The sequence below is a fragment of the Orbicella franksi genome, chromosome 3 (genome assembly GCF_964199315.1).
Source record: "Orbicella franksi chromosome 3, jaOrbFran1.1, whole genome shotgun sequence".
Lineage (NCBI taxonomy): Eukaryota > Metazoa > Cnidaria > Anthozoa > Scleractinia > Merulinidae > Orbicella > Orbicella franksi.
Window position 1 is genome coordinate 12,124,784 of NC_138147.1, and position 22,547 is coordinate 12,147,330.

The 22,547-nt window shown below is 37.8% G+C and overlaps 3 protein-coding genes across 7 annotated transcripts in view; 2 read left to right on the top strand and 1 right to left on the bottom strand.

Annotated features, from left to right (window-relative positions):
* Positions 1-10: 10 nt before the first annotated feature.
* Positions 11-22,547, bottom strand: part of LOC145481296 (uncharacterized) — a 147,681-nt gene continuing 125,144 nt past the window's right edge. The window contains exons 1-4 of one of the 5 annotated variants that reach the window (XM_081459754.1): positions 10,610-12,346; positions 9,932-9,985; positions 4,711-5,389; positions 11-3,974 (exon numbers count right to left, since the gene is read on the bottom strand). In XM_081459754.1, coding sequence (XP_081315880.1) covers positions 3,057-3,974; positions 4,711-5,373 — 1,581 coding nt within the window. In that variant the 5' untranslated portion in view covers positions 5,374-5,389; positions 9,932-9,985; positions 10,610-12,346 and the 3' untranslated portion in view covers positions 11-3,056. The other 4 variants (XM_081459755.1, XM_081459753.1, XM_081459756.1 and 1 more) reach the window with 4 other exon arrangements.
* On the top strand, positions 15,439-17,640 carry LOC145483025 (beta-1,3-galactosyltransferase 6-like). Its single transcript, XM_081461649.1, has 2 exons — positions 15,439-16,139; positions 16,987-17,640. The coding sequence occupies exons 1-2, from the start codon at positions 15,439-15,441 to the stop codon at positions 17,486-17,488; spliced, it is 1,203 nt and encodes a 400-aa protein (XP_081317775.1). The 3' UTR covers positions 17,489-17,640.
* Positions 19,414-22,145, top strand: LOC145481282 (EEF1A lysine methyltransferase 4-like). Its single transcript, XM_081459735.1, has 2 exons — positions 19,414-20,715; positions 21,840-22,145. The coding sequence occupies exons 1-2, from the start codon at positions 20,275-20,277 to the stop codon at positions 22,143-22,145; spliced, it is 747 nt and encodes a 248-aa protein (XP_081315861.1). The 5' UTR covers positions 19,414-20,274.

A 22,547-nucleotide genomic window follows, 5' to 3' on the forward strand; every position in this document is an offset into this window, starting at 1 on the left:
GGTAACCACAAAACCAGCAAAACATATTCTTTTACTGAAAAATATCCCTGTAAAAATATATTTATTATATGTGTGAACTCTTCTGAAGTTCGCAAAACAGATACGACAGTGTTCGTATTAATGTTGTATTCTTTTGAATACTGAATAGCTAAAACTATCTCAAGAAAACCCAACAATGAATCCCCGACTTTAGGTCAAGACTTAAGATTTAAGTAATGTCCTTGACTGTATTGCAGTTCAACATCTACCCTTTAAAAGCTGTCCTTCACACTGTGCTACATTGTGGAGTCACATTAAAAATAAAAGGCACAACTAAAATCCTTTCTTCTAGTGTCAGTCATTTAAATCAAAGAATGAGACTCTTCTTTTCGGAATAGGGATCAAAAACTACGCATGTCACCATTGCATGTAATACTCTCGCAAGATGGTGCCTGCTTTTCAATATCTTGCAGAGTGAAATTTACTTTTTCGTCCTTGGCACTTATGTGAGTGAAAAGCTCACTTTGCCAAACTTTCCTTATGTTGCACAGATCCTCATCTATTTACAATACACTGAAGTTTCTGTTTTCTCCTTTGACGCTTTCAGGTTCACCCAAAATTCCTTGTATGACTCTAATTCTCAGCTATTTACAATACTTTACTGTCTTTACACATAGCGCAATGTTTTAACAATATTTAAAATCTTTTGAAGCTGCCGTTATTGTAATAAATAGTGAAATTTTGTACACTTGCTACCGCTCTGACCCTTTCAGACCAAGACCAACATATTTCAAAAAAATAAAAATCTGTTTCATAATTGCCACAATGTTCGATTTAAGTAAAGCCTGAAGCTCTGGAGTTCCACTATGTGTAGCTGATCATTCCTTCATTCTCATCACCTGTTTGCTTCACAATGTGTTAATGTTGCATTGAGAAGTTATATGTTGATTACTTGGCAAGCAAAGGATTAAGAGAAAACAAGCATCTACAGATGTATTAATTAAACTTTCTTCTCACAAAGTTATTCCACACATAAAGATAAACTTTATATTCGGAAAAACTTCGATTTCAAATTCCTCTGCACTCCAGGGGGATGCTTATGTACAAGAAAACTTTCCAAAAAGATGTCTTTAACTTTCTGTGACTATAACATTCTGCTGGAAATAACTTATAAAATAATATGTTAATTTTAATAAAATCCTGATTTGTCATTTGTCCTTTAAAAATTGCACTGGACAAGGGAACTATATGAAAGAGGAAAATGTATGAAAGGAGTGTAAAGGCCCATTACCTAATTTATGTGCATGCTTGTGTGCATTGATAAGGAGGTAAAATGTCACCTCCGGTTACTGGAGTCAGCTGGAGCCAGAAAATTACAATTTTTTCCAATATTTTGAAATTCTCTCAAAATCTGACATTTTAGAGATGAAACAATTAAAATATTAAATCAATGAAAAAATCCCAATAAAGTTATATGCTTGGGAGCCTTTACATTTTTCAGAATTGGTCACAGGACCAAGGGCATGGCCTGACGACATCATCGCTGGTGTTACTGATCACGAAAAAGTTAAAACACATGAATCAATTCTGAACTAACCATAGTTAATTTAGGTAAATGGTCAGGAAACTTGGCAAAGTTCTTTGTTGTATGTTTTTGTTTGCTATTTTAGGGGTTGACCCTGCACAAAACGTGGCAAAATACAAAAGGTGCCGGGTTACCTGTGCCCATACAACTAACCAATACAAGCATTGCGATTATGTAATTCATGCATAGTCGATTAGCATAAAACAAAAGATGTGTAGGGTCAAGGGCCCTCCAACATAAATCTTAGCCTGTTTGTTTGCTTCTTTGATGTTTACCACCCTTCCTAACCATTTACCTCTATTAACTATGAACTACCTAAAATTGACAAGGATATATGAGAATAAATGTTCCTTGGCAACAACTCAAAAAGATCAGTAAATGGGCCCTTAGGATCCTTCAACAACATGTTGATCTTTCATTGATAACCAAGATATGCATTTTGAATAATTTAAAATATAATTATTGAGGATAATAATTATCATAAATAATTTTTCTGCATCAAGTTGCTTTTCTTTAAATAATTGACTTTCAATAGTAAAGTTCCAATTCATCTGCACTTGATTACAACTACACAGTGGTTACCATGGAAACAATGAGTCAAGTGTCTTCCCACTCTTCATGAGAGAACAGTAAGTTAATGGTAAAATACATTTTGATCCTCATGGATGTATTTTTGGTGCACTGCTTGACAGTGTATTGTAGCAGTGTTGTACTTTGTTAACTATGCTTTGGGAGAGAAGTTCAAGCAACAGTAGCAAAATATTTGCTCTTGTTTATTTGGAAGAGGCACAAATTTGCTAATTCTTCAAGAAATCGACTATGACTAATTGAAAGCAATAATCTTGGGGTGCCAGGCCCTTTTAGATATCACACCAAATATACATAAATTATTTGCATTTACTAGCCCATCATTTTGGGTCTTGAAAAATACATAATGACAGTAGTCGTGTTTTTGATACTGTGATCATTGGATTGTCTTGACACTGTGATCATCGGATTTTATAACATGTTCTCTCTTCAACAGTGGGAAGATATTGGTACAAGAGCATGACAGATACTGAGAACTAATTTGAATTCTATGGTGCAGTATGCCACTGCCAATGTGGGGACAGACGAGGAAAAGTTGTACACAGTACTACTGGTAACCACGGGTACAAAGATCAGACTTGTCTCAATTGATCATCTTGCAGATGTTTATTGAGATTTGCTGAATTCTTGAGATTGTGGTTTCTGAGACAAGACTGACCAAACAATAGCAGATCTGCACATTGTCGTCATTTGACTATAACTATCAGAATTCCTTTCGTTTTTTCTTTATTATTTAAATTTGGAAGTCCCAATGGGGTTTAAATAACAATTGCCCTGATTAACATAAGAAACAGAAAAAGTGAAGGATTCTGGTAGTTGTAGTCAAATGACGCCGTCATGTAAATCATCTATTAGAGTAAATTCCATTTGTAGCTACAATATTTATTTCAATCATGTAATTTCATCAGGATTTCACTGAATCCCAGAATGCATTTTGACTTACAAGCCTTTGATTGATGAGGTCCAAAGCACCAGAAAATACAAATGGCCACTTTGTAAAAGCTACCTTGTACCTAACAGACATTCTGGGAATAGTATTGAGTTCAGAAAACTTTAAGTTCTCATAACGCAAGAGGGGATTGTTCCTCTTTCCAGTGGGATTTTTGTTCGGGTGTTTTCTCACTTGTGTAGAGCCCTTTGGAACCTTGCTTTGTACTTTACGCTTTTTCTTCTCTGCGTCACGTGCACGCACCAAGGACAGCTTGGCAAGTTCTTTTTCAGCATAGTTATTAGCAATTTTACGTCCAGAACTTGTGTATCGTACTGTTGCAGAATTCGTTACAACAGTAAGTCCCCCACTGGCACATGGTTTTAACTTCTCTCTGACATCTTCGACTTTGACGACAAGATCTCCCTTTGGAGATATGGATTTTCTTTTAAAGCCAGTTTCATTGAAAGACATTTTCCTTTTACAGTGTTTATATTCTTTTCCATTGAGTGGTACAAGCTTTGGCTCCGGAGAGAGAAGCCTATTTTGTTCACCAGTGAAATGTTCTTTGTCAGAATGCAAGGAATATGAAAATGTACCTGGCTTTCCACTTTCTGTCCAAGTCTGAGTTCTTGTATTCAGATCTTCCAATGCACTGGTTTCCTCAGAAAATTCGTTTAAAGTAGTGGTTTCAATTTCTTCAGTATCTGGACTTTCTGGGGGTGAATAGCAATGAAGATCAGGCCACATATCTTCACAACCATACATGACATGGTCACTGAGTGAAGCAAAACCTGAAGCATTTCTATTTTCATCCATCACTTGTTCAGAAGCATTTGACGTAGATAGGTTTGATGTCACGGACACTTCTTCATAAGAAAAGTCTTTAGGTTTCTGATGTGAAGAAATATAGAAATAAATAGAAATAAAAATGACACTTGAGATAGCTCTGTGCCTGCATGTCTTAAGTAGGAGGCCAGGCATAGTGACACAAAACAGTGAACCTGGGACATGCATTCAGATCTTTTATGCATTTCCACATCCCAGTACTAAGTAGTAATTTACACTTACAAATTGATTATTATTTTTTTATAACACTGGCTGAGTATGAGAGGAAAAGAGATCTTCTATGGTTAGTCAAGCCTTCACCAGGGATATTGTGAACATACAGTATGTTCTGGAGTAAGACATTCTATTTTAGAGTGTGACTTGGTAATATCTTTAACTTCACAAGTCAAACAACTAGTTCTACACCTACATGTAACTGCATCATGCTACACAAACCAAACCGTAAGTAAAGCACTGCCAGGCCTGTTGAACTGATGTCCGTCTCTTTAAGGGTATAAAATGCTTAAGGATAAATCCTAGCTCTGGGTACATACACTGTTACAGGAGAACTCTATACGGTTGAATCCCACTATTTCGAACCCTCAGGGGAAACGAAAAATAGCTCAAAATAGTTGTAGTTTGAAATAATCGATAGTAAATGATTGAAGGGCAAATCCAAGGGAAATGAGTTGGAATTCGAAATAGCCAAGTTAGGATTGGTGGGGTCCAACGGTAGTCACAAAACAAAACTGTTCGATCTAACAAAAGAAAATACATCACACAAGAAGTTACATGCACTTACCAGATATTTTCTCATACAATAAGGAAAGTTATCTTTACTCTCTGACAGTGTGGAATCATCTGTAACATCTGACATTTCATCCAACTCAAGTTCAGTTTCAGGCATACAGTCCTCATATGGTCTGGTGGTATACCTTGGTCTTTTCCATGTTACAGGTGTCAGAGAAACAGAGGCGACAATTTCCCTGCCTTTTGAGCTCCTTGATGAATGACTAGAAGACAATGAAGCCACAGAGCTTCTTCGTTTAGTAGACATGTTGGTAGGTACATTACCAGGTTTCAAGTCCACCCAATCATTTACTGTCGATATACAAGAGTGGTTGGAAGGAGAACTCTGTGCAGAAGCATTGTACCCATTTGTGCTGTTGTTCAGAAGATGCTGGGTATTTGTATCAACACCGTCAACGGTGTTCCTGGGTACATTTAATGAGGTAGCATTAGTGTGCGATTGATCACTTGCTCTTAATTCAAACAAGAAGTCCCCTGGACTTACAGAAGACACAACAACGTCAGTTGGGTCTTTTGCTGCATTTAATAGGGTCAAACTACTCTTCCTTTGGATAGTATAGTTGTGATACTGTTCCTGTGCATTTGGGGGAAGTTCTTTTGGCAGCAGCCGTGACAGACACACCTGAGCACATGGCATGTTCCTTGGATCAATCATGGTGCTACAGTACAGCCTGTAAAAGAAATAACACACTTGACATCACCATTTAAAACTACCACTGCTAGCCTTCCTTTCTTTTGTGCACCCTTTCTCCCTTGAATTCTGTGCTAGTCTCTCAAAGTACTTTTGTAAGAAAATACAGAGACTTGAAAGATAACTCAGTCATTTCACCACCCTGTTGGTTGATCTACAGTATACTATGTGTTCCCTGAAATTCCAAGAATTTAGATACCACAAAAGAAGTGTTGTGCACTACCCAGGGGTTTATTATAAGCCAGGACCTAGGTAGTGGAACCTAATGTGTTCTGAGTAAAGTACCCACCTGCACTTAAGGAGACAAATGCAGTGTGCAGTTTGATTGCACTGCATACGCATTAATTACATTATGAAAGTAGCTACCAGGACCCTCTCTCAATCAATGATGCTGTTACATAACATTTGCACACGACATTTTACGCGACCACAACGCACAAGTACACCTTTTCAATGAAATGACCTTTCACTGCATGTTTTACATGTCAAAAGGGTCACTGAATTGCAACAACCTTTGAATACAGTACAATATAACAAAGTCACATTCACAAAGGCTGTGATCAGTAAAAATACTTTTTCTCCTGAAGTCACATTGTGCTAGTGAGAAATAGCTGTATAAATTATTCACAGTTTTTGAAAGCAAAATTAAAACATTAATTTATATATTTTCATCACAGAATTTAAGTCTAATTTCTAAAAATGTTTTAGGGGAGCATCCCTCTGGAATCCCCTTAAGCCTCTAGCCTTAGGTACTCATGTGAATATGGGTGCCAGCTTACTCTGCCATGAGAACCAACCTACAGTATTTCAACACTTCATGCTTTTAGCCCAATTCATCAATGAGCCAACTTGTAGAATCCATAAGAGGGAAATCTGTTTGGCTTTGTCAATGGGAAAATTTAAGAAACAAATTCTGTCTTCACAGCAATAAACAGCAAAATGTACAGACAAAACCTTATAGGGTACTTGAAAGGTCTCTTTAACCCTTCAGCAAAGACTATGGACTTACAAAAATAAAATAAAAAATGATAAAATATAGAAGGCAAATTAACATAGCCAAGCCCTGTACTGATTTTTTAAAACAGTTTCTGCTACAGAGAGGCACATTTATGGAATAGGCCCTTTGCAGCTGGGGTCACGTGACCAAAGTTCTCCTAGGAAATTTTTTATATTATGGGCTATAACTTAAAGAATGACAGAAATGGAAAGGGTGCATCGAAAATACCAAAATGCCCAAGTTTGAGACCCCTGGAAGTAAAGAGTAAGTTTATACGACAGTTTGAATTTTTGGAAAATTTAGAGGATTTGTATGGAAAATGTTGCTGGAGAGCAAGGCCTTGCTCTCCAATAATTTTCTCCATACAAATCTTCTTATTCCTTTAAAAATTCAGACCATCATGAAATCTTATTCTTTAAAGATGGGGGTCTCGAACTTGGCCATTTTGATATTTTCGACATGCTTTTACCATTTCTGGTATTCGTCAAGTCATAGCCCATAATATTATGAAAAATAGGTCATGTGATGGCTTAGCTGCAAAGGGCCTATTGCCTTCCACTTGGTATCAGAGCCATAACATAAATGCCACTACACTACACAAAACTACTACACAAAAGTAGTAATTTAATTTATAAAATACATGTAATCTGTGAAAAAACATGTAAATCAGTTTTTTCTTTTTTTTTTTATTTCAACCTTATAAATGATAATTTTTTTTTGTGTATCAATGAAGTGTACCGTAGTTGTACAGCTCTTCGATGTGACATGTCTAAATAAAGTATTGTTGTATTGTATGTATGTGTGAATGAACAAATAGGTTTATTTAAGGAGTGCATGGTACTTGTGCACGCAAACCTGATAGTACAGGGCAATTTTTGTGTGGATTACTCTACATTAAACACCAAACTCCTTACCACCCTTGACTGAGTCAGAACAGATTACATGTTGAGATGATAGATCAGCAAAGTTGATGCCACGTTATAAAATTTCAATGCTGGTTGGAATGCTTAGCCCACTTTGAAAAACAATGTGCTTCAGCTGATCCACACCTGTAAACTATTACTATCAATGACAGCTGCATGTTAAAGTGCCACTGAAACGAAATTTTCGTACTCTCTTTTTTTATCCCAATCTATAGTTTCAAACGTGCTTAAAGTAATGGTGAACTTTATTTCTGCCAAATCCTAACGGAAAGTGCTTTTTTTAGATGTTGAAATCGACTTTTTGGAGCAAAACTGTGTCCGGGCTCTGGAACCGAGTTTAAGGACCTTGTGACGTCACTGGTTGTATTTACGCAAGAAGCGCTATAGATTCTCTCTTGTTTTCACTTGAGTTATTCAAGTTTATTCTTCATATTGTCGATACCTACTAGTTTTCTACCTTGTAATTTCTGTCCAGCCTTGACAGGAAATACACATCATAAATGTTGGAGGGCGCCAGAGAGTGTAGATTCACCAGAATAAATGCTACAGATTATAACAGCTCAGTATGCTTTTTGAACATCTTGAGTACTCGATTGGAGATTTCGAAGATGAGTGTGGCAACTTTTATATCACGTCCTGAAACCTAAACACGACATTTCGTCGTCTGTTTTCAGCCTGGTTCTGAAATTTGGATTCTCACGTTTATCTTAGGTCTATTAACAAGGTCCGAATATATCCTCGGCAACTTTACTGCATTAAAAGCCGTAAGCGCATCAGCCATCCGCACAATCACGAAGTTATTAACGGTCCACAAGCTTTGAGTCGAGTACTTCTTTGCACACTGAGGGCATCTTTTTATGATACTAATAAGTGAGAGTTCTTGTGGTAGACAAAATGTATCTTTGAAAATTGTGATCCGCAGCAGGGTTTGCTTTATCGCCGCATACGTATCAGTGTAAACAAAGCGGGAATTTCGCTTCTCTTTTACACGTATCTCCCAATTGCAATATTTCACGGCCGATGGATTACTTTGAGTTCTTTAGCACATACTTATGTCTATGATCTTCATTTAATAATATCCAAGTTCAAAACAATTCGTTAAAACATCACTAGTTTACACTCCTTTCGAAGGTTCATTAAACAGAATTTGAACTAATTTGCATATATGACCTTTCGCCGCCGACATTGTCACGCTTTCTCTCGTTTCCTGAAAACATACCTGTAGGGTCATGGCAGCTTAGTTTACCTTTATAGTTTAAATTCGCTCCCTCATATAAAAGACGAGGGTTTCTTAAATTGTTGCTGTTGTGATAACTTGTAGGATGTAGCAGATACAACTGGACTAAAGGTAGTGGCACAATCTCGTCTGCCGTGAAACTCACAAAGCGTCCGGTTTCCTCGAAGCGAAGCAACTCGAAAACTCGAAGCGTTGTTGCTGCGATTCGTGCAGCAGCAGTCCGGATAATATTTTCAAAAGCCGCTTTCTCTTGTTTTCATGTCTTTTTTACTTTATGAGTGTAGATATTGTTTAATTGAGTGCTGGCATTTCACCAAGAGTCCCGATCATTTTGCGATCTAAGAACTCCCACTCGTTTGCTTGCTTACATAAAATATCCTGCAAATATCCAATTAAATAGACTGGAAAGCCCCAGGATCGACTCTCGACCTCTTCATGTCTAAGGCTACTGTGATTATCTGCTTTACAGCTCTGAGATGTCCTTAAGATGTTTTTTGGGGGGCTTCGAACAGTAATCTCTTCTCCCATAATCACTCTAAATTTTCAGCGCAGCATGAGAGTAATACAACCAGTGACGTCACTAGGCTGTTTTGGCTGCGCCAAAATGGCCGCCAATTTTGGGCTTAACCAGCCAACTTCGAACGGCTGAAAAAGCAGTTTTCACTTACCGCATGCGAAAAAAAAGTTTGCAGTGTTTCCAAGTAAGGTTGAAACTTTATTACTAAGCAAAAAGCTCACATACAAAAATTTCGTTTCAGTGGCACTTTAAATGCAACTTTTAGGCAAGTCTCTAAAATAATTGTCGCAGGCCAAGCTCAGAGCCTCTACATTGCTTAGAAAATTTAGGGTAGCTCTGAGCCTGTAACCACAACTTTTTAAACAGATGTTACCACCCGTTGACCTGCAGTCATCACCAAATATCACCAACCAAAAAAATGCCCAACACTTCAATCCACGTTTTTAACCACATGGGCATCCAGGTGTCCTATGGACACCTCCATTCATAAAGACATTTTATTATTTCTAACTTATTGCTTTATAAATAATTGTTCATTTGAGTAGACGTCCTGGCTGGAAGCAAGCTTCAGTCATTCAAATCAATACATTCCAAATTGCTTCTGAACAGCCTGTGATTCTTCTACTTCTTGGCTACTATGGGGGAATAGGTGTAATTTTTAATGCTGATTTTGTTTACTGTATTCTACTGACTTTATTTCTGGGACTCTGAAAACTGGTCAATGGGGGAATGCTTTTTGCAAGGTGCATTTTCTGTGAAATAGCTCATGTTTTGTCAATAACCCACAAAATGATAGTGCCATACAGAAATAGGAATTTTTACAATGTTTAGCACACTACCTGTTTTACCTGGGCTTCGAGATATGTTGAGAAGTTGCCCCCAATATGCTATCTTTAACTCGTCTGGAAAACAATTGAACATTTCATAATAAATATCATGTCGGAAACCTTTAGTTTGCCAATTGCAAATGCAAACTTAAACATAATATCCAGCTACAGAAATTTCGCACGAATCGTCTGAGTAAGAAACGTTCAATAGTTACGGTTTGGGACATTTGACAACTGAATTCTCAAGTTACCGCCAAAATAGGACAGAGCATGTAATAGTTTTATGTTACATACATGCACGTACAAATATTAGTTTATCTTTACAACTTATTAAGTTTAAATACCTTTCCATACAATAAGAAAAGGCCAGAGGGTTAAATGGATAATTTGACGTACGGTTGGTTGAATCTAGGATATAATGAAGAACTCTTTTGATCGTGTAAGGTCTTCAAAAATAAGCAACACTCACGAAACACAGCAAAAAAATGATTTGGCCTCTCCTCAGCAGCGGAAATATCCAAGGCCACTTGTCAACATACCATCAATACTTTCTCGCTAAAGTAATTCATCGTGAAAACATTCCCACCACCAGAAATAACGGCATCTTTTACGTGCTACGCAATATAATTTTGCGAGACTGTACAATCAAACGGACATACTTTGGACTTCATTGCGCAATAAATCACGCTGAAACCTTACCTTTGAAAGGAAAAGAAGCAAATGTAGTTAATGAAGATTTAACAGTATTGCTGACGACGACAATGAACTCTAAAAGGAACCAAAATCTCGTATTTCATTTCATATTGCTGTCCTTCGTCGATAATCTCTTTTTTCAGGAAATGGCGAAGATGAGTCCGCGATTTCACTGTACAGAGGAAAACAAAAACGTGCGCGCTGCGCGTGGACTGCGCGTGTTCGCGTGTCGTTGCGTGTTGTGCGAACCTTCTCGTGCCAATCTCGCGCCTTAAATCGCGACGAAGGCCATAAATTCTAAAGTACCGATGAGGCTAAAACAAGCGTTTCGTTTGATAGTTGTTGGAGGCAATCAGGCGAATCGGAAGGCGCCCAAATTACGGAACGGAACTTTTGAGAAAGCGAAAAAAAAATTGTGAGGTCGTGGAATGTAAACAATCTACAAGGACTGGCTACCCAGTATGCCATTATGGCTCCTGGTATATTCTAGTACGGGATAGACCCCTGAGCTGAGCGGGCAAACTAGATAATTGGCTTTGGCGCTCTTTATCCCATATAATAAATCCTTTATTGACCAAGTGTGTTCGGTATACGTAGCTGGATATTGGCTTGGTTCCATTTTTTTTTATTATTATTATTTATTTATTATCATTGCTTTTCTTTTTTTTTTTTTTTGGCGTGTTGGGACCTCGACTCTATCTCAATCCATAAACGACCCAAAACTTGGCCAATTATCCAGCCATCTTGACCTCACGCTGGGTCAATAACCCATATGTACGTACACTGAGAACTTTAATTTTATCTTGTGACAATAGGTTTTCTCGGTAAACTACTGTGACGATAAGTTTTTCCTGCAACACTGTAAATTTCGGACTGAACGGACACTTGAACTGACAATTGGGGGGAATCTAACTCTGGAGAGCACTGCTTGGCTGCGGGAACGGAAATTCGTCACGATTTCATGGTACACGAGGATCTACTTCAATGGTCTTCACTACGGACGTCAAGGAAGAGACATAACTTGGTCCAACAGTAGTTTATTCTGCACACTATAACGTCGAGGGTGAAATTGACATACTCGGTGGAGTAGCCGCTGTAAAATCGAATAATCTTTACAAACGTACTTGCTTATATATCATCCTTTACACGTCAAGTGTCTACAATATGCTAATGTAACTTCAAGTATACAATACGAGTGGAAAGTACTTAATTAAGGAAGCGAATTCTAATCAACACCACGAGGCTTCCAAAATTAAAAATAGAGTGCTAGGATTAAAATTACACAGGCTGAGATTAAGATAGAACAAACTTAGGAAATTAAAAGTGAGATACTTAAATTTGAAATTCTGAATTGGTGTTACCGACAGCAAGGAAAAATTATCCTATGAATAGAAAGCATCAAAACTCCATTAGTGAAAAGTAGTTCAGCTGGCTAACCTCCGAGAAAACTAATAAAACTTCATTAGTGAAAAGTAGTTCAGCTCGCTAGTCTCTGGGGGAACGGAAAGTAGATTTTAATAATAAAAGAAACTCAAATGACCCGATAACGAACTACTTGTTTTCCAAACGAAAGTTAGTGGAACAGCGTTGCACACGCTCAGGTGTACAAAGAGTCGGCAAAGTACAAAGTAGAACAATAACTTTAGATTTCTAGCTGTTAACTGAAAAGAGGCTACCGTTAGGTTTTTTCTATAATTTTCCAAATAATAAAGAAATGTCTGTGGAACGGCGAATTTTCTCATAACAATCTACTCTCGAATTAACAGAGTAGTATTTGTGATATATCTATCGGAAAGACTCTACTGGGAAATAAGAGTATAATTATATATAAAAAGAGATAACAAAACTGACTGAAAAACACAAAAACAAAAACATCGGAAATATCACACATGCTTTTCTAAACAATGCTACTACCCGATAACGTTTGAAAACTTTTAGTAGAGTTGTCACCCTCCGTGTATTGGAGCGATGGATAGTGGACTTCAGGAGGGCTGCGGCAGCAAGTTGGAACTTGTTAGCTCTTTTTTCGACAGCCATCTCCTTAATCAAGATCAGAAAACAAATGAAATCGATATTCAGGGAGTTAAGCCAGGCATCCCTGACGAATCGTATCGTTTTGTTTATACCGTGGATATTTATCTCCAGCTGACTGCCTTTTTCACAGGAAACGTAACAGCGGCGACGAGTAAGCTTTAATGACAAGAAATCGGAACTTGCCCCCATCCAAGATTACCGATAAAATTTTATACTAATTTCCCTTTTCCGTAATACGATTACGATCTTTTCGAAACAATAAAAAGAACTGAAAATAAAAAGTAGCTGAAGTTAAATAAGAAGAATTATTGTAACAAGGAATATGAATCCGGAACACAAAAGTTCAGTCCCTAAACTCTCCCTTCCCCACTCTGCATATAAGGGTTAAACCAAGGCGGGAAAAGGGAGTCTACAAAAACTTGCACATGCATGCGAATGTAATCATTAACCACTATCTACAGATCATGTAATTCATGATGATGATGAACAAACTAGTTGTTCGTGCAGTGCTCGCTCGTTAAAGTTTAAATCACTCTCCCTCAAATAAAGAATATTTCACAGGCAGACTACACCATCTATAGTAAACAGTTGATAGTAATTAAGTTTCTTTGTTTTCTTAGGGTGCGGTTAACGGTTAGGGTTCAATTTTGTAAGAGTATTTTGGACCATTCCGTGTTCCTGGTCTAGTCCATAATCATCGATCATTACAAATAGATTTAGACGCAATTTGCGACACTGTTTCTTGCAGTTAAGGTCATTCCTCACATTTGCATTGCGCATCCTTACTGCGCATAATTTATCACAGTGGCGTCATTAGCGCGCGCTTGTTCACGCGCATATTGAAAACATGACGGATTTGCCTTGATATTGAGCTCTGTCAGTTGAAAAATGGCTCTAGCTCACCAACGAGCATGGGCACCCCAATTTTTTTCCAGTCGTTGTAATCAACTAATCATAAGCTTTGCGTGAGAAAAGACTGATCTAATTTCTATTGCTGAAAATTGAATAAATAAGAAAAATAGCAAATACACTGTGGTCTTTTCTATTTTGCAGTCGGTAACCACGTCAAGAAATTTGGTTCAAATTTTTAATCAAGGATTTAGCTTTCTGTCTGAATCAAACTTAAACGTTTATTTGTGGTCCGACACAATGTATTGACTGTAGTTTAATGCGTGTTCTTATGAGTCCGGACTTACAAAAATGTTACAATTACTGGGAATGCGTTCTCATAATAAGCATTAAATAATGCAAAAATGGGGCATTTTCAATGCCTCACTGCTCCTTAATGAGCATGGGCACCCCCCTTTTTTATTTCAAAATTGAAGTTATCATACGACAAATATTCAGTGGACAAAGTTTGAACACAAATCTATTGTCACTTTTATTTTAGAGGAATTACCTTAAGTCGTGTGCTTAGTCGCTTTTAGGCATTTGAACGAGCAAGCGACAGCATCACACTCTGATTGGCTCGTTTTGAGCATGCGCATACAAGTTATAAAATATTACAAAAAAATACTGTGAAGTGGGGAAAATTAAACTAAATTTGAAAACTTGATAATTAATGCAAAAAACTGGAAAGGAAAAAGGTTCAAGTGGCTCACATTTTGACAATTTAATTTACCAGGCAAAGTCTCGATTGAGGAACAAAGACATTTCGAAAGTGAAGAATGATCATCGCAGTAAATTTTCCAATTTAAGCAATTGGAAAGACGAAGCCTGAAAAAATCAGGGCTTCAACGGGATTCGAACCCGTGACCTCCGCGATACCGATGTGTGGCTTCATAGCCTAGCCTTCATAGCCTGCCGCTCCCAATGTGTGGCTTCATAGCTCAGTTGGTAGAGCATCGCACCGGTATCGCGTAGGTCACGGGTTCGAATCCCGTTGAAGCCCTGATTTTTTCAGGCTTCGTCTTTCCAATTGCTTAAATTGGAAAATTTACTGCGATGATCATTTTTCACTTTAATCTACAACCGCAGTTCATATATGAATTATTTCATATAAACTTCACAAAGACATTTCGGTCAACATCCGAAACGAAAACCAAATGTTCATCCCAGCAAATGTTTATATATCGTAACATGACTCTTCAACTAAACGTTTGGCAGTTCTGCGGTGAATCTCAGTTCGAAGCGGAGAGAGATTTCCAAGATTTGGATGATTAGTCCCAGGCTCTAATAGGTCAGCGCGCACTGATTGATGGGAATGTTCTGGTCGCGGGGATGATGGGAAGGGTCGCGAGCGAGCAACGTGTCGGTACAGTGTTAAACAATTTAGTTTGGCACCTTGTTTCTTTTCATGGATCAGTTGAGGTGACATGACGCTTTAAGAGTTTCTCCATAAACAACCAGCATTGTGTTTGGTCAATTGTCTGGAATTCAGATCGGAAAAATGCCCGCGCGTTTTTTGCAGAATTTTCCTTGAAGTCGGAAAAACGTTTCTGTAACGACTTATTTTACAAGCAAAGGTCTCAAATTTCTTATAACGTTAATTGGTTTATATAAAACAATAAAGCGGCGAACAAAATGAAGGGCAGGTTACTTCCCGTGAAGGTACTCGACGCAGGTTGCGCTACCCGCTGGAGTGATTTAAACCGTGAATACAATGAATACACTCCCCGTTCAAAAACATTCCAAAGATTTACATTTTGGATTTGATTTACTAAATAGGACACCTTGAACGGCGCTGTGTTTGCGGAATTTCGCTTGCTTAACGATGGTCTCAAAGTTAACTGAACAATCTTGAGAAAAAAGCATGTCAGAAACACAGTCTATATAAAGGCTCAATGAAACGTTTTCAGAGGATGCGTTGGAGAAAGCATGTGTTCATAGCGGTTGTGTCATGTTGTCAACTGTCTCTTTTTACAATTCTTATTTATTTAATTAGGTTTTGCAATCAAAATTCCCACTCAAGAACTGAAGCTGAGACAATTGAAAGAGGAAAAGATGGAGTTAGTTACTTGTCTAACATGGCAGAAACAGCGTATAACAAGATGTCTTCATTTCTTCTCTTTCCGACTACATCAACAGCACCAAGGACAGTTTTTTTAAGTAATAACCTGGATCAAAGATCAAAGGACGATAATACCGGAAGCAGTGGAAACCACAGCTCTCTTACAAGAGGGAAATACAGCGGCAAGAAGACGCGGTTAAAACTGATAGTCACCATTTTGAGCGCACCCATAAGATTTGATCGCCGCGAAGGGATAAGAAGAACATGGATGAATCAATGCAATTCGGAAGAAGTCGTGTGCCGATTCTTTACCGATAGCTTATCCGATATGGAACCGAAAGTGCAAAGCGTTCTCGCTAACGAAAGCGCCAAATACGGTGATCTGGAGTTTATGCCGATTCCTAAAGGATACAACTTCGGTCTTCGGCTCTTGTGGTTAATGGAATGGTCGGTGCAGAGATACGACTTTGATTTCTTCTTGAGAATGGATGACGACTATTTTGTGTGCTTGAAAAGGCTGTTGTTTGAAATTCCCTTTCGTCCTCAAAAAAGGTAAGAATACATTTAACCTATATGAAGTAAACTTATACAAAAATGATGAGATTCTTTATGTGTTACCATTCTACTAAAATCCGGGCTGATATCGGGACTTGTTTACTTGTTCACTGCTGGTTATTGTTTTCTTCGAGATACATGACAATGATTACTTTCCTTTTGCTCATTTAAATATAAAAGATATTAGCAAGCCACTCTCTTCATAAAACAAATTTCAGACTCTGTACGGACAACTGTAACTGTGTTGCTTAATGGATAAAGTGCTGAACATTACTTTTTGAAAAGCTATTTTCAACGAATGAATGTCCCATCAAGATCTTATATAAGTTATGTGATTTATTATCTTTACAGAAAAGCAAGTATCATTTGCTATCATTTTCCCTAGTGAGAAAGTTTGATTGGAAAATAAATCGCAGAGGTGACAGAAACTACTTTCTTAGCCTTAAACTGATGAACTGAACTTCAAACTTCTTTCAGCTTCGTTGGAATGTTGTGAATCCCTTTCCGAGAGTCGAAATTACGCCTCGTGAATGGCAGGTACCAGTAGATTTTCTCAGTTTGCGGTGTTGTTCATTTGTGTTGACCTCTTGAGCTTTTGACCGCAGAGGTACCTGATATTTGTTTAAACAAAAACTGGTAAAATCAACAGAGAAATACCATTTTCAAAACATTTCGATTCAACGTTCTAAACGGTCTTAAATCAAAATGTATTTCACTGATTAATCAGTGCAAAACAACACGAGGGAGTTAAAAACTAACCGGGTCGGACTCGGAAGTGAATATGATTCAAAAATTCAAAAATCGTTTGGCTGATGACAATTTCAATTCTCTGCATGTATTTCAGGCTCTATTGGGGTTATGTTCACTGCGAAGTAGAAGGACTGGTACGAGTGGACGAGGGCTTTCTTATCCTGTCAGCGGACCTTGTACAAGAATTCATGGGCAGAAAAGACGAATTACTTTGCCACCCGTTTGGCGACCAGACAATCGCGATATGGATGAATGATGTGAAAAACGTTATCTACTTTCACGATCCACGGATATTTCACGACGTAACGGCGCATATCCCCGAGTTCAAGTTGTTACGGGAAGTTTGCGGCACTTATATCAGTCTACACGGCTCTTATTTGCACGAAATGTTGATTTACTGGAAAAGCGCTTCAAAAGACAACCAGTCAACCTACTGGGTTCCTTCCATTCAGCCAATCAGCAACCTGTGTCCGCTGAGCACGCGTTTTGATTGGCGGGCCATGGGAGGCCCTCCGTACGGATGGGAACCAAAACCATGCGTGCTGAAACCGCTATGGAACTTGGGGAGTATGCACCGAGGAAGGAACATGATGTAGGGAACACGAATCTGTCCAGCACATTAGAATTGACTTACATATACAGTAGCCATAGTATTATCTCTTTAGAGCTTGATTTAAAATCTTCCCAGTCATGCAGAATTCTTCAATACTGGTTTTATTTGCTCAAATCTATCCTAGGTTTTATATATCCCGGCTCGCGATCTTTTAGGTTTTGACTACCTAATCAATATTTACTTATTTAGAAAAAGAACCGCAAGCATTTAAATGAAAATTTTATTTTCAAAAAAATCTTTTCGATATTTTTACGCGTTCAGTTATATCGTATACGTTATTGAAGTATAGAATGGTTTCGATGAGTAATATACTGAATTAATGTTCAGCAAAATAAATGCTATTTAAAAGAAAGTAACATGAAGTTTTTATACAATTTCAGAAAGGTAAATTGAATTTAGAATATGAAGAACGAATTTTATACTTAAAATACAGTATTTTAAGAAATTCAATTAGAAATACAGTGTATCTTCGGATCCACCATTGACCTAAATAATTTTCAACAGTTACATATAAATATACATAAAAGTTGTTTACATAATTTCATAAAGTAAATATCATGAAGGTAATATATTTTTATAACTTTTAATCGATTGCATTTGAGATCAATAAAGTGTCAAAGTATTTTTCACATACAAAACTAAACTGTTTTGAATAAATCCTGCATAGAGAAACATTTGATGTAAGAACTACGAGCGAAAGTCGAAACGGGCGGTTGCTCTTTTAAAGGGATTTTCTTTCTTCAAACACAATTTTTGGCCACAATCCCGTACACCCTGAAAGTAGATTTGCTTCGATCGAAGCGACTCTATTAGCAGGGGATCTTGAGGGTAGATTGCGTAAAAAGTACCATGATATCGTATTAAACATGATTTGATTTAGCGCCCTGCTTCCAATGAGCGTCGCCTTTCTAATAAGCCTCCCCCTCGACACTTATCAGTAAGGATGCGACAAAATTGTTCTGTCCAAATAAGCCCTCACCCAGAAACTCAGGGTGCGGTGTTGTACGGGTCCGCAAATGATCCCAGGACCGCAAATGATCCCGGACCGCAAATGATCCCCATATTGGACCGCAAATGATCCCGATCAAAAAATCGGGAATGGCATGGATTTATATCAGAGGAAGGTGAGAACATGTAGAAAAATAATGAACTAAAAAACATGTTTTATCATTTTGCAAAAAAAATCTTTCCACAGTTGCTGTTTTGTTCTACGAAGGGTACAGATCGTTTTCACTGTCACGCAATAACAGAAATAATAAATCGAAAACCAACCAATGGAAAAAGCTAAGAAGTTGTGATGTACGCTATAGAAGATAACTAAATAAGACACGTCTCCAAGTTTTAGGTCTGTGCGTTTCCCCAAACGTCAGATATTCGTCGTAAATGTTTCCCAGAAATTCAGTAAGAAAGCGCCATGTTGGTGTACATCCGTGGTACACCAATATGGCGGCCGGAATACAGTGTAAACATCTGGAACTTACTTTGGCTTTCTAGACGACTGATTATCAGTACTAAACAAACAAGCATTTACATAAGCACTTTTCCTAATGCTCTAACTTCTAAAAAGGCTCAAAATCATGAGATAAGTATATATTTTTCAACAAACTCGATCGCAGCCTTGTGTCACGCAAACTCCATAACTCTGAAATTCAAAATGCTCTGGTTTCCAAACGAAGCACGCTAATTGTAAACAGATATAAATATACCGCCTCTTATGCCTGATGAAGATAAAAACACGTCACGTGAAGACGATCTATTGAATTAGAAGTCTTAGAAAAACACATACTTGTAAACATTCTCGAAATCCCGGTCGCGAAAGTATCAAACATCTATCAAACAGCTAATTGTCAAAACGAAGTGCAAACCTTGGCCTAGCGTGGTAATGAAGCTGAACTTCATAACTATAGCTTGGAATTTTGGCTTCTTAGAATACTCAAGTAGTCATTTCCGAGGAATTAAAGCCAAAATACGACCAAGGAAAAATTATAAAATAAATTTGTTCAAATTTCCAGTGCTACACACTAGATGTTTTACAGAGTGATGAGGCGTTGTAGGCTTGTGGGTCTACTCAGGTGACAGCGTCTTCTGTAATAGTTGCTTCATGGTTAGATTTTAGTTTAAAACTTTAGACGAGTGGCGTTAATGGCTGATAAAATGTGATTTAACTATAACACCGAAATATCAATGTGTAACAAAGGAGGATATGTAGCGTATGTTGCACTGATCATAATTTTACTGAGAATTGCAAAGAAATGTAAGCCAAGTCGTGTTTTGATGATTGAGTGGTGCTATTCATAACATCGTAGTTAGCAACAAAGTTTAGTCGAAAGTATGAAAAGAAAAAATCAAGTTGTAAGCCAATATAATTATAAGATGGCTTAAATAAAAACATCGGTATCCACGTACGCCAATTCCCTATCCACACTATCCCACCATCCATGCCATTCCTTATTTTTTGATCGGGATCATTTGCGGTCCAAAATGGGGATCATTTCCGATCCGGGATCATTTGCGATCCAATTTGGGGATCATTTGCGGTCCGGGATCATTTGCGGTCCTGGGATCATTTGCGGACCCGAACAGTGTTGCTCGTTTTGATAAAATATCTCGCTCATGTTGGATGCTTAGGGCCACGGCACTAGTTAGGAGAGTCCTTGGGCCAGCTACGAAAATCCAGCGGTAATACGCCAAAACAAGATGGCGGCCTTGTAGTGGATAACGGTAGAGGATTTTCACACGACTGTTTTCGTGTTTTAGTTACTAAATTTCATGGATCTACCACACAAAAATGCAGCTTATAAACTGCAAGATTATTGGGACGAGCGCTACACGAAAGAAGACAACTTCGAGTGGTGCAAAAGTTATGATGATTTCAAAGAGTTAATTCACAAACACCTGAGAAACAGTGATAGAATTTTGATGTTGGGCTGCGGAAACAGCGCCTTAAGCGAACAAATGTACAAGGACGGGTACAGAAATATTGTAAATATAGACTTCTCGCCAGTGGTTATCGAAAACATGAAACGAAAATACAAACACTTGGTTGAGATGGAGTGGCGGGTGATGGATATCACAAACCTGACTTTTTCGCCGAATTCGTTTGAAGTTGTTATCGAGAAAGCAACGTTGGATGCTCTTATGGTGGAGGAAAAGGATCTTTGGAATCCGTCGCAAGAAATCCGAGATCGCATGGACTGTGTTCTCACACAGGTATCACACAGTACTCACAATCTTACATTATGTCATATTAGGTAACTTGTGTATCAGTCAATTGGGACATTCCACTTTTTTGTCTGCTGGATGATCTGTCCTTTGCTTATTTTTCCATAACCTTTATTGACCATATTGAACTCAGTTAAATGAAGTTTTTTTGGGGAAAGGTTTGTTACAGAAGTATTGTAAGAGATGAAAATAGTAATAATTTAAATTTAGATTTTCCATGGCCAGTCAGTCTGTCAGATGACCTTCAGGCTTGTACTTTGATTACAGTTACGAAAATTGGTTGTCTTTGCACCATGTTTTATATATTACTAAAATATACATGCAGTAGTGACTAAATTTACCATTTCCATTTACCATTAAACACAGCACAAAGGTTTTGAAGTTGCTTTTTTTTTCTGCAATGTGACAATGAATGGTGTTGTCCCTTGATGCCTGTAATCTTCAGCATAATTTCAGACAACTTATTCAAATCCCCCCCCAAGATGGTGCCAAATTCACACATTCAGCTTCAGCTTCCTGAGGCACATGCTTGGGGTATGCTTTGGGAGGGGGAGGAATGTTGATTTTTGTATTTGCTACATTCAGGTGACTTCTTCTGATACTTCTGTTGGTGATTATGCCCTAGAAAAATGATTTTTACACCTACACTGTACAATGTATTTGTAGCACAGTACTATGAATTTCCATACCACCTGAACTGTTCACAAGCACTCTATTTCTCAAAGCAAAAGCGAAAGAAAAAGCACGTGAAGAGAGCTTGATGCACAAGGAAGGGGGTGGGGGTGAAGTGAGCCAAACAAAGGTTATTTTTCTCACTTCCCACCCCTACCCTGTCAAATCTCCTGTTTTGCACAAGCATCCAGTTCTCTCGTGATTCTATCGGTGCAACCAATTATTGAATAAAAATACGAGAAAATAGAGGGCTGTGAACATTCTAATCCCAGAGAGCCATGGACGAGAAGCACAATATGCTGTATTCAAGAGTGCTTTGACTGTGTTTTGGCATTCTTATACAGATATATCTGGTTCACTCTGAGAGAGTTTACATGGACCTTTTCTGTGTAATGGTAGTCTAGTAAAAGAACTGATGTTTGTTTTCCTTCATTGTACAGGTTTCCAAAATTTTGAAGGAGGGAGGACATTTCATTTCAGTGACATTTTCACAGCCTCATTTTAGAAAGCCTTTTCTTGCAAAGTCACAATATAATTGGTCGATTTCTGTCCAAACATTTGGTGATTCTTTTCACTTCTTTTTCTATGTTATGGAAAAAGACAAACCAATGAGTGATGATGATAAGAAGATAGAACTTTCTGTGAACAATAAGATAAATCATGTGAAGAATCAACAGGAGAAAATTGATTTGTTTTGTGAACTGGGAGAAGATATGGAAGATTTCTTATTTAATGTAGCTTTGTAGGACATTAAAAGCACTCTAACCTACATGTAGTAATATTTGTTTCAATCCTGAAGTGTCACTCAACAGTATGTATGTGAATATCTGGGTAGGGATAGAATAGAATAATTTATTGTTGTTGGTGACTGATGGAAGTCACCTTGAGAATTAAGTGAAACTCTTTGTCAATCTACTGTGAGAAAAAAACAAAAAACAATAACAATAACAAAAACCACAGAATTGACTGCTGAAACTGGTTGGCCAGTTTTGTTGTTATGTTTTTGCCTGCAAGACTCATGTACAGTCTGTTATAAAGTTTGTAAATGGTGAACTGTTGACAGTTCCAGAATTTTCCAAAGGAGTCATTAAAAATGAATTATTTAAGTTTTAAGCAGACTGGCAGCCACGATCTGGCTCCTTCAGTCA